This window comes from Glycine soja, chromosome 20 (assembly GCF_004193775.1).
Source record: "Glycine soja cultivar W05 chromosome 20, ASM419377v2, whole genome shotgun sequence".
Classification (NCBI taxonomy): Eukaryota; Viridiplantae; Streptophyta; class Magnoliopsida; order Fabales; family Fabaceae; genus Glycine; species Glycine soja.
Window position 1 is genome coordinate 50,734,178 of NC_041021.1, and position 11,563 is coordinate 50,745,740.

At 36.1% G+C, this 11,563-nt stretch overlaps 3 protein-coding genes across 3 annotated transcripts; 1 reads left to right on the top strand and 2 right to left on the bottom strand.

Moving 5' to 3' along the window:
• The first annotated feature begins 2,007 nt into the window (after positions 1-2,007).
• LOC114401588 (inositol transporter 1-like) lies at positions 2,008-3,808 on the top strand. Its single transcript, XM_028364139.1, has 2 exons — positions 2,008-2,281; positions 2,353-3,808. Exons 1-2 carry the CDS (start codon positions 2,095-2,097, stop codon positions 3,705-3,707), a joined length of 1,542 nt encoding a protein of 513 aa, XP_028219940.1. The 5' UTR covers positions 2,008-2,094; the 3' UTR covers positions 3,708-3,808.
• Positions 3,809-4,351: 543 nt separating this feature from the next.
• On the bottom strand, positions 4,352-7,849 carry LOC114402800 (G-type lectin S-receptor-like serine/threonine-protein kinase LECRK3). Its single transcript, XM_028365477.1, has one exon. The coding sequence runs from the start codon at positions 6,890-6,892 to the stop codon at positions 4,490-4,492; it is 2,403 nt and encodes an 800-aa protein (XP_028221278.1). The 5' UTR covers positions 6,893-7,849; the 3' UTR covers positions 4,352-4,489.
• Positions 7,850-8,397: 548 nt separating this feature from the next.
• On the bottom strand, positions 8,398-11,008 carry LOC114403824 (RGG repeats nuclear RNA binding protein A-like). Its single transcript, XM_028367003.1, has 7 exons — positions 10,793-11,008; positions 10,420-10,699; positions 10,268-10,333; positions 10,031-10,163; positions 9,306-9,461; positions 9,147-9,203; positions 8,398-8,815 (listed from the first exon to the last, which is right to left on the bottom strand). Exons 1-7 carry the CDS (start codon positions 10,911-10,913, stop codon positions 8,630-8,632), a joined length of 999 nt encoding a protein of 332 aa, XP_028222804.1. The 5' UTR covers positions 10,914-11,008; the 3' UTR covers positions 8,398-8,629.
• Positions 11,009-11,563: the final 555 nt, after the last annotated feature.

Genomic DNA, 11,563 nt, shown 5'->3' on the forward strand with positions numbered 1-11,563 from the left:
AATTTTTATTTATGGATCAATTATTTTAATTATATTTTTTTTACTTTCAATTATTACATTATTAAAAAATAATATAACTCGTAATTGACACAATAATATAAGATTTTATTATAAGATTTTATTATGTACACATGTAAAGAAATGAAATATTTAATCAAATAATTTATATTTGATGTTTCATGTGAAATTTTCTTAAGCTAACAATACTCACATATAATGAGCTAAATAATCTTTAACTTAGGAGTTGAAGTACCCGAATCATGACCAAAAAAATATCATGAAAAAATAATATAAAATAAAATAAACCTATTATCTAACAATTTCAATATCTTGAAAGCATAATCTAAAATAATAAAATAAATATTATAATGGCTGAAATAAATGGTGTAATATGAAAATAACCAAATAATAATAAATAAAATAAGTTAATTAATCATAAATGCTTCATCGATTCAAAATTTAAAATTAGGATATTGTTTTTTTAAAAGGAAAATTAGGATATTGTTGATGCACTACAACCACAACTAAACTTGATCCAAATTTAATAATAATCACTTTATTATTAAATTTAATAAAAAAATTAAATTTATATGTAGATAACATAGTTATCCTGGATTGATTTTGAAATGCATAACACAAAATTGAATAATGAAAACTTGGGTTTCCCTTCATAGGTGTCATAAAACACATGATTTATTCCATGAAACATAAACTTTAGTTCACAAAACTTGTGGGCAAGAATTGTCCATGAACCATGGTTCAGTTTTATTTTTTTTAAGGCTAAGATTAATTTTTTTATTAAGATCAGCTCACTAGATAAGGTGTGCGTAAGCTAAAAAATTGCATGTTACAAAAATCAAATGAACATTAGTTGTGCTAACAATATCTGAAGATACATTTCTCTTTACCGTGGAAGGAAATTATTATACATGAATTGAGTGCTTGAGCAAAAGCTTTATAGATATGAAACCCTAACCAAATTGGTATTTTAATTTCTGAATTCTTCATGAGCAGATAAAATGATATAAACAACATAACATTCAAATTCATTTTCAAATTTTTAGAAAGAAGATCAGAATATTAATAATAAAAAATAGTAGAAAAAAGTAAAAACATAAGTCAAAAACACATTTTACAAACCAAAAAAATAAATCAAAATAACCACATCAAAACAAAAGTAAAAACAAATTTTTTACATGCTAGTGTGTTTGAAATACATGACTTTTCCTTAGCTAGCTTTCTTCATCTACCTGTCACAAACTCAATACTCTTTGGTATATCAACAATTCCTGAAGAAAAGTTTTCTTTTGTGACTTTTGCAAAGAAGGAAGGTTTTACAAATCAAAAGCAAAGGAAAAACTCACAATATATTGTTCAAAATTTGTGCGAAATAATGAATTGGTGTGAAAAACTATAACAGTGTGAGAGCTCATTGCTTTTGAGAGAGTACAATGGCAAACATCAAAGCAAACATAAAAAAAAAAAAAAAAAGTTATTTCTCACTATTATCTAAAAGCAATGCTTTTCAAGAGCAATGTTACCATAAATAACTCAAACATGAACCAATCTTCTAATCTCAAACTGAACTATTTAGAGTATTGGAAAGGTTACTTTTTCTTGAAAATAAAACGCACAGTGAATCGCTCCTCCATGAAACCCCCTCATCTGGAACAAACAAAACACCAAATACGAACAAAAATTTGAAAAAAGAAAAACAAATAAAGCAAGAGAAACCCCTCATTTGCAACCGATTTATTTTTCCAAAACACGACCTAGGCCGCATGTCGTATTATTGACATGACATTTTTATTTTATTTGAAATGATAGTAAGAAATAACAATTAATTAATTAATTAGTTATTAGTTAGAATACAAGTTAGACATGTGTAATAAAAGGAAGACGTTAATTAGTTGAGTATGTGTAATAAAAGAAATGACGGGGAGAGAGAGAAATGGTTTTGAGGTTAGGTACAAGGAAAGCCATAAATAGAGAGGACAGAGACAGACGTAGCAAGGTAGTTAGATCCAGAGCCGTCTTTCCTTAATTTGGCGACTCCTAGGTTTATAAAAAGGTTGTCTCAACTCCATTGCATGCATGATTGGTATTTCCTTGGCGAAGAAAATGGTGGCGGAAATGGGAATGGGGATGTCAATGAGAGCGGGAAGCTCAGGTTACTTGGAGATGCATCCCGAACGCAAAATCACCTTTTTCCAGAACCCCTACATCGTTGGTATCACTTTCGCCGCTGGCCTCGGTGGTCTTCTATTCGGCTACGATACTGGTACGTAGCTGCTACTTATATACATTATGCATGCATGGACAAGTAATTAACATTATGAATGAATAATGCAGGCGTTGTGTCCGGCGCTCTTCTTTACATAAAAGAGGATTTCGAGCTGGTGAGGAATAGCAGCTTCATTCAGGAAGTAATTGTTGGGATGGCGTTGATCGGTGCTATTTTCGGTGCTGCAATTGGTGGCGTAATCAATGATCATCTGGGACGCAAGACCGCCACTATCATTGCGGACATATGCTTTGGCGCAGGCTCAGTAATAATGGGTTTGGCAGGCAACCCTTACGTGATCATATTCGGTCGTTTTCTGGTGGGTCTGGGTGTTGGGTCGGCCTCTGTTACCGCTCCTGTCTACATTGCAGAAGTATCTCCATCTGAAATCAGAGGAGGACTTGTCAGCGCTAACACACTTATGATCACTGCTGGCCAGTTTCTGTCCTTCATCGTCAACTATGGCCTCACCAGAGTTCCCGGGACATGGCGTTGGATGCTTGGTCTCTCTGGCTTCCCAGCTGTCCTTCAGTTTGTCCTCATTTCCTTTCTCCCCGAGTCCCCTAGATGGCTCTACATGAAGAACCGGCGTGAGGAAGCTATTCTTGTTCTCTCTAAGATCTACTCCTCTCCCCGCTTGGAGGACGAGATTAAAATTCTAGATGATCTTCTTCTGCAGGAGCCTGAGAGCAAGGCCTCGGTCAAGTATACTGATGTTTTCACCAACAAAGAAATCAGAGTTGCTTTCACTTTTGGGGCTGGACTTCAGGCTCTGCAGCAGTTTGCTGGTATCAGCATCATTATGTACTACAGTCCCACCATCATTCAGATGGCCGGTTTCAAATCAAACCAATCAGCTCTCTTCCTTTCCCTCATTGTTTCTGGCATGAATGCCGCTGGCACAATCCTTGGCATCTACCTCATCGACCTCGCCGGCCGCAAAAAGCTCTCTCTTGGTAGCTTGTCTGGCGTGCTTGTGTCCTTGATCATTCTCTCCACATCCTGCTATCTTATGGGTCATGGCAACACGGGTCAAACACTTGGATGGATTGCTATCTTGGGTTTGGCTTTGTATATTCTTTTCTTTGCTCCCGGTATGGGTCCTGTGCCATGGACTGTGAACTCAGAGATTTACCCTGAAGAGTATAGAGGCTTGTGTGGTGGCATGTCAGCAACCGTGAACTGGATTTGCAGTGTCATCATGTCCACCAGCTTCCTTTCAGTGGTTGACGCCATAGGGCTTGGAGAGAGTTTTATCATTCTTTTGGTGGTATCTGTCATTGCAATTGTTTTTGTCATCTTCTTGATGCCAGAGACCAAAGGATTGACATTTGAGGAAGTGGCATACATATGGAAGGAGAGGGCCTATGGGAGGGACAAAACCACAGCGAGCCTTGCTGAGAAAGAAGCTTTGAGTTCATAATACTGTTGTAACAATTAACGCTCATCCTTTCTCCATGTGATGAGGATATGGATCAATGAAGCCTCTGCTCTGTGGAGCGCGTTAGAGGCGGAGAGAGAGTGTGACCCATTCATTGTTCCAAGTCTTGGAATTTTTAATTCTAAGTCTTGGAAAGATATTTTTATTTGAGTTATTAATTTTATATAATTAATTTCTCTTCATAAAACTAGATGTTGAACCGTTTTTTAATCTATCGTTCCGATCTCTCTCTACTATAAAAATTCTGACATTACTCCTATGTAAAATGGTCATACTTTGCATATCAGTTGCAGAGGGACAATGCTGTGGATATATCATCATATATTTATTCAGTTTAGGCTATATCACGACAAATTATTTAAAAGTCATAATGAATCATGCATGGAAAAGAAAAAAAGAAAAAAAATCAAAACCGACCGTAACTGAGACTGGAAATATCTTAAACCGATCTTTTTGTAAGCGTGGCAACTTTGTTAACTTATGCTTGCAATTTAGAAGAATCTATTTCTATTTTGGAGCTTTGTTTTCCAACGAGATTGAATCTTTTGAATATAATTCTTGAATGAAAATGGCAGCCAATAGATGTTTGGTTTTGGTCAATATAGCATAAATATTTAAGAATTGTGTAGGAATTTCAGACCTCGTCAATCATCAGAAATTGATGTTCTATGAGCAGCTACATATACAAAGGGAATTAAAATGAATAGCAACATCTAATCACAAATCCACATAACGTAAAAGCAAGACAAGAAATGAAACTATTTTCAACCACAACTAACAGACACAGAGGTATAAGGGCTGGGACTTGGTGGAATTGTGACTGGAGCTATTCCTTCCAGCATCAACATCACCTTCTTCATTGGTGGCCTGAGAGAGGGATCCTCTTGAAGGCACCAAATAGCTACCATCACAAACCTTTCAAGCCTATTTGTGTCATCGATAGCCTCGTCATCATTTTCAAGCAGTATATCAATTCTTCCAGCCCTATAACAGTCATAAGCCCAATCAGTTAAAATGGCCTTCTCTTCATTGCCAACCTCACCATCTACATTTCTCCTGCAGCAAATGATCTCCAGAAGCAGTACACCAAAACTGTAGACATCAACTTTGGTAGTGATTGGTGCACTCCTGAACCAGTCTGGCGCAACATACCCTTTTGTTCCTCGAATGCCAGTTTCTGTGTGGCTTTCATTAATCTTTAGTAGCTTTGACAACCCAAAATCTGAAATTCTTGCATTGTATTGTTCATCAAGTAGTATATTTTGTGGCTTTATGTCACAATGGATGATTTGGGTGCAGCATTCCTCATGCAAGTAGACCAGCCCTCTTGCAATCCCAAAGGCAATCTGGACTCTTTGGTTCCAATTCGGTTTGAAATCTCCAAAGAGGAAGTTTGCTAAAGTTCCATTGCTCAGGAACTCATACACCAGAATCCGGTGTTGTTCCTCATCACAATATCCAAGCAGGCGAACCAAGCTTTTGTGATGAGTTTGGCCTATCACATTCACTTCTGTTTTGAATTCCTTATCGCAGTCTTTGAGCACCTTGTCTAGTTTCTTGACTGCAATAGTAGCCAAATTTGTTGTTCCTTTATAGACAATGCCACAAGACCCCCTTCCCAATTCCTCTTTGAAGTTATCTGTTGCTTGCACTAGCTCTGCAAAGGTGAAACTGCACAAATTGCTTTCTGTAGCAGTTTTATTGGTAGAACTTTTTTTGTTGTAGTAGAAGTAGAAACCAACCCATACAGCACTGACCAGATTGAAAAAGACAGAACCTCCCAAAAGGACTGATATCACAGTTATCAAAGTATCTTGATCTTTTTTATATTTCTTCTCTTCAATGAATGGATTTGGAGGACTTAATGAAACACCATTTTTCATCAACTTAATGAAAGCAGATGCCCCTACTGCTCTATCCCGTCTTCCGTTTGAGAGAGGCAGCTTCTTCTTGTAGCAGCTATCATCTCTAAAAATAGAAACAGCACATAAGCAATCTTGCAAGCAAGAAGTCTTGCAGTCTTCTGAATTGTAAGGTTTATACAATTCATAATCTGATACAGGCCAATCAGTATTTGCCATTTCCTTCATGAAGTACAGATCTCCTTGCAAGCTTTGTCCACTTGATCCACAACCGAGTTCCAAATTTGGTTTGCAGCTGCCATACTCATCCCTTGAATCAAGAGGAGAATAACCTTCTGGGCAACTGCACTTTGGTCTTTGGTCAGCTTTGAGAGTGCAGATACTATTGAATCCACAGACCCCACTACCACCCGTGTTTCCTAGCAAATTCATGCAAATGTTGTCTGGCAATGTCTTCATAACTGTCCAGCTTGGATTTGAAGCTGGATTTTTAGGGTAATTTGATATGGTGAAAGTTCCATCAAAATTGATGGTTGCTCTATAATAATAGGAATCAGTTGAGAGCGCATCTTTTGGATTTGTAATATAAACTTTCTCACCGCTCCTCTTCAATATGTACAAGCCTGAATTATCAAAAATCACTTGGAAACCAGAGTTTGTTGTGTTGGTCGAATCATAAGTGGCACTGATGTAGTGAGCATCATAAGTATAATTGGTAGGCAAATTTATAGGATTAAGCACAGCATTACCATCTGGAAGCAAGCGAAATTGAAACCTTCCTCGTGAGAAGTTGGCCTCTTTCTGGCGAGATGAAAGCGTGCCTTTTACCTCCATGATTTGAGTAGGCACCAAGGTATCAGTTGGATTACTGAAACTGTCCCACAACACCTGTGAATTCTCATCCAGAAGCTGGAAGTTGCCCGTATCATTCATTAGTCCGTAGGAAATTGTACCTGATATGAGCTGTGATGTCCATAGCTCAACCCCTTGAGGGCTCTTGAGCACTAGTCCAGTGTATTGATTTAGCTCTAGTTTTGATCCTTTAGGAGCAGGGTTGTCTCCGTTTGCATACCAAATGAAAGAGTCACGAGGTATATTTTGGTATGATATAGCAAGCAAGTAAAGGTCATTGTCAAGCTGATGAAATCCAAATGCAAAGTCCTCTGATGGAGAAAGCCATCGCTTACCCCCGTTACCTGCAACAAGTGTCTCACCAATGCTAACATTAGTCGCTGAGACATATGGAAGCTGCAGCAAGGGGAGAAGGATAACGGTAACACAAACAAGAACAGTTTTTGCAGCCATATGTATCAATGGGATTTGAAGAAATGGTGTTCTATTTCTATACTTATGGTATAAGTAAGCAAACAAGCCTTTGGTGAATGAAGACGAGTTCGTTTGACTTTTGCAAGACACGGTAAAATGTCACGACTGCAAAGTCAGTCAGTAGTACCGTTTAGACTGGTGCTGGTGCTGCAAGTGTAGCTTGCCCTTCACGGTAAAATTTAAGTTAGGTTTATACCCTGTCAAGGAGAAAAATCAAATTTGAAAATTTTCTTGCTTCTCAAAATTAAGATTGAATAGAGTTGCTGACTTTTAACGAACTTTGACGCCGTCCACGAGATTGTTATCCTATCCTTATTCATTGCCGTGACATGGACACCAAATTACACGGTTTAACTTAAGACCTCGTATTAACCTTCCACCATATTATTAGTAGATTCACGTTAACCTTACACCATTAGCCTCGTATTTAACCGGACACATTGGCATGCCACGTGTGGTACCACTTGTACTCGTTGCCTGAGTGGAATTTTTATTTTTATTTTTTAAAAAAACCTTTCATTGACAAAGCGAACCTGCAGATCTGATGGCACGGAGTGGAGCTGCAGCAAGAGTGATCGGAAACAACTGTGCGGGTAGAACTAACGGAAGCTTTCAGCGAGAAGGTAGTGTCGGGAAACTGCGTATCGAACGAGCATAACTCGAAGGAAGTGGAATCAGTAGTAGCAATGGTGGTTTTTCTTTTCTTGGAAATGGAATGTTCGCTTGAAGAAGGTTTTTTCATGGCCGCAATTGTAAGATAGCAACGTTTACACTCAACCATTCTTCTGTGTTGTGTTGTGTGAGATGGGCTAGGCTTAGGGAGAGGGGTGGAGGTGGTGATGAGCAGCGATTGTGAGGGTCTCTCTCTCCCTCCTTCAATTTTGCGCACACAAAGTATGAAGGTTATTTAAAAAAGCTTAAATAATACAAATAATGGACCAGTATCTTTAACTTAAAATAATACAAATAAAACTTGCTTCTTAAAGCAAAAATTCTTTTATACTAAATATAAGAAAGTTGATTTAGTTGCATTAAATTTGTTAACAATTTGTATTGAAACTATCCTTAATTATTAAACTTCACTATCTTTTTATTTTCACTTAATTACTTCCTGCATTTTTCATTCATTTGTATTAATCTTCTTCTCCAATCCTTATTAGAGACAATACATTATTATTTTTAATTCATAACATTGAGTGACGAATTATTGTAAAGTAATTAAAAATATTTTAGTAAAAAAATAATTAATAAAAAAACAACTTGAAAAAGATCTTGTAAAAAAAAGAAGAATCTTATATTTGGAAACAAACTGCTTAATTTATTAAAAAAACATTTTTTATTGGAAAAACCTATATCCTTAAACACTCGTGGTGCTGGCCGATATTGGAAAACACATAAACATAGGCATTTATAGGTATGTATTTATGTAAAGTTTGGTAAACGTATCCGAGACGGTAAATTAACATAATACGGAACCAAAAAAATTTAAAGAAAATCTATCATGTTCAATCTAAAAAAGAGGGGAATGTCATCGTCTATTATAAGAGAATAAGGGGGGCACAAAGAAACAATCTAAATTTACATTTTAAGACGTTATAAAAAAAAATTGCCCATACAGGAAATCCAATTACCATAGTTCTTTTTCCTGCTTCAAAGCAGTGAACCAAAATTGAGAGGAGGTAGTACATAAAAATGTCAGCACAGTACTGGAAATTCTCACTTGACACCCAAAGTAGGGAATTGCCCAGGATCTTCAATTGATGGAGCTGGAATGTTAGCAGTTGCATAGCCACCATAACCTCCTCTTGCACCACGTCCACGACCATGACGGCGTCCATGCCCACCCGGGTTATAGTAACTTTCACCCTCTGGGGACTTCAGAAACTCATTGATGTTGACAGACTAAAAACATGAAATCCAATAAACAAAATGGAGGAAAAAGGCAACCAAATCTATTAGATATGAAAAACTAAAAACTCATGGCCATGAGCATGATATGATCCAAAATCTAAAGTAAAGAAGAAATATATCACATGTAATGCTGCCAATATTACAGACTAAAAATGTCAATGACAAGGGTAGAATAAATTCAATAAGGAAATAACACTTGACTACAAGTTTTGTCCAGAAATAGCAATTTCAGCAATGGAATTGTTAATTAAATGATCATAAGTAATGGAACTATTAACCAACTGTAGTCATAGATAGACAAAAGCAACAAATTAAGTCACACCTTTTTGGATTTATCTTCCTTCTCAAGAGTCTCTCTGCGCTTGTCCTTATCAGATCCCTTCAAATAAACAATCCAAATGAGACAAACATCAAGTATTAGTAAAACAAATTTAATATGTAAAACTAAAGTAGAATTGAGACATAGAGCCATAAGCCTTACCAGCTTAATAAAGATGTCATCAATGTCTTTCTTGTTTGACAGCTGCTGCATGGATTCAAAAACTTTAGTATCTACCTTTCTCTCCTCAGTCTTAAGTGCTTGCAAAGCCTTCCTTCTCTCTTCTAGTACTTTTTCATATTCCTCGAGAGTCATCTCCTATCCAACAGGGAAAAAAAAAATACTATTAAGCAATAAAATTTAAACAAACTAAAAGCATTCACTAGGGTTTCTACATACAACAATAGAAATAAAAGGCATATGTTAAGAAATGCAAGAAGTATAAATACACAGCAGAAGATGTCACCCACATTTGAAAAGGAAAATTGTCATATTTTAATAATGGAAATGAAAATTAAGCAAAGTGAGACTTTCTTCTGTGACTATGAATTGAATAATCACAGGAGTTCTCAAAATTCACGGTTGAATTTCAAAAGTGCACAACAAAAAAGTAGTACAGAAACAATAAAAAATAAAGATCCAAAGCAATGAGTGAGAACCCTTAGCAGAAAGGTTGAGCAAAACTTTATTACAATATCATTCATTCAACAGCCTCCAGAATCTTCCTGTAAAATGTAAGTCACTTTACATCTATGATCATATGCACAATTACAATTTCATAATATGACAGTTATAAGTGACAAATCTTCTACTTGTCTAGTGATAAAGTAAAAATAAGACACTTACAGAAGCAGATAAAGATAAAATCAGAACACTTGAACAATCACCTTATCCTCAGGCTCTTTTTCTTCAGCTTCATTAGCAGGATTCTCCTTGTTTCCAATTGCCGCAACATCATCCTCACCTGAAGGCTTTTCATCACCAAAATTCTTAGAAGTTTCATTCACTTCATCAGTTGCCCTAAGTAAAATTCAAGAGAGAAAAGAAATACACAACAATAAAAATTCATGAAAATAGTATAAAACAGAATCCATGTGCAGAGGGTGGTCAAAAGAAGTGCTTACTGGGCAAATTCATCAGTCTGTACACCCCAGTTCCCTCTCCCAGCACCTTCCCGTTTGAATTCATTTCTGCAAGTAGAACAAATTATATCAATAGCAAAGCCAAAAGCCAAAGTAACAGCCAACTATAAAACTCATAGATGTACAAAATTTACCCGCGTCCAGTCCCATTGCGACGTTCAAATGGTCTTCGTGGGAGACCATCTTCAGCAGCTTCTCCATTACCGAAAGCTCCACGTCCACCACCACCGCGACTACCACGATAAGGACCAGGAGGGCCACCATAAGCAGGTCTTTCTCCTTCAAAAGCAACTTGACCAGCAGGGGCAGCAAATGAATTTTCATCATTGAACAAGTCACGGTTGAAACCACCACGACCGCGGCCGCGGCCACTTCCTCGACCACCGCGTGAATTTACATTTCTTGCTTCCCTCACTATCACAAAAGAAGTCAACAATTTGCTTGCTGGGAATAACAATAATAAGAATCTTTAAAGAAAAAATGCAAATTGAAGAGAAGAGAATAGACCAGCCTGAGAGGGAGGGAGTGGCTTGGTAGGAAGCTGAGCCTTGAGCTGTTCTGCAACAATTTGCTGAGATGGGTCCTCTGCATCATCACCCAGCAAATCAAAAGGGTTCATGCTTGCCATTCTCCTCTCAATTTGTTATCCAATCCTATCTCATCATCTTAGACTAACAGAACAACAAGATATGTAAAACCCTAGCCTCCCTATAGATTATTATAAAAATAATACAGGGAACCTCATCCCACCCAATTTATTAGGGAATCTTAATCTTCTTTTCTTTTTTAAAAAATTAAAATAAGTGCTTCTCCTCATACTTTCTTTCCAATTAAAATATTTCATTTATATCAAAATCATCATAAAAATAAGTGCTTCATTTATATATTCTTATTTACTTTGCTCATTAAACTTAATAAACAAACATGTTCCTAAGTATAATATTATTGGAAATGTGATTCTTAATGGCTTTCAAAGGATCTTTAAAAAAAAAAATTGCTTCCAAAGGAAGTCTTTTAGTATAAGGTAATTTTTTTATATTCGAAAATCATTATTGTTGAGAAATGATAATCATGTTTTCTAAAAATAATTAAACATGATATTTTTATCAAAAATATTATTATTTACTATATTAAAAAATTTAATAAGAGGAACATGATATTTCAATCAAAATAAAACTCTTTTCTAACATGAAAAAGTTAAATTTTCACATTTTTCATGTGAACAATTATGAGAATATTTTTTTTAAAAAAATTAACTAATGCAAACATGAAAAAATA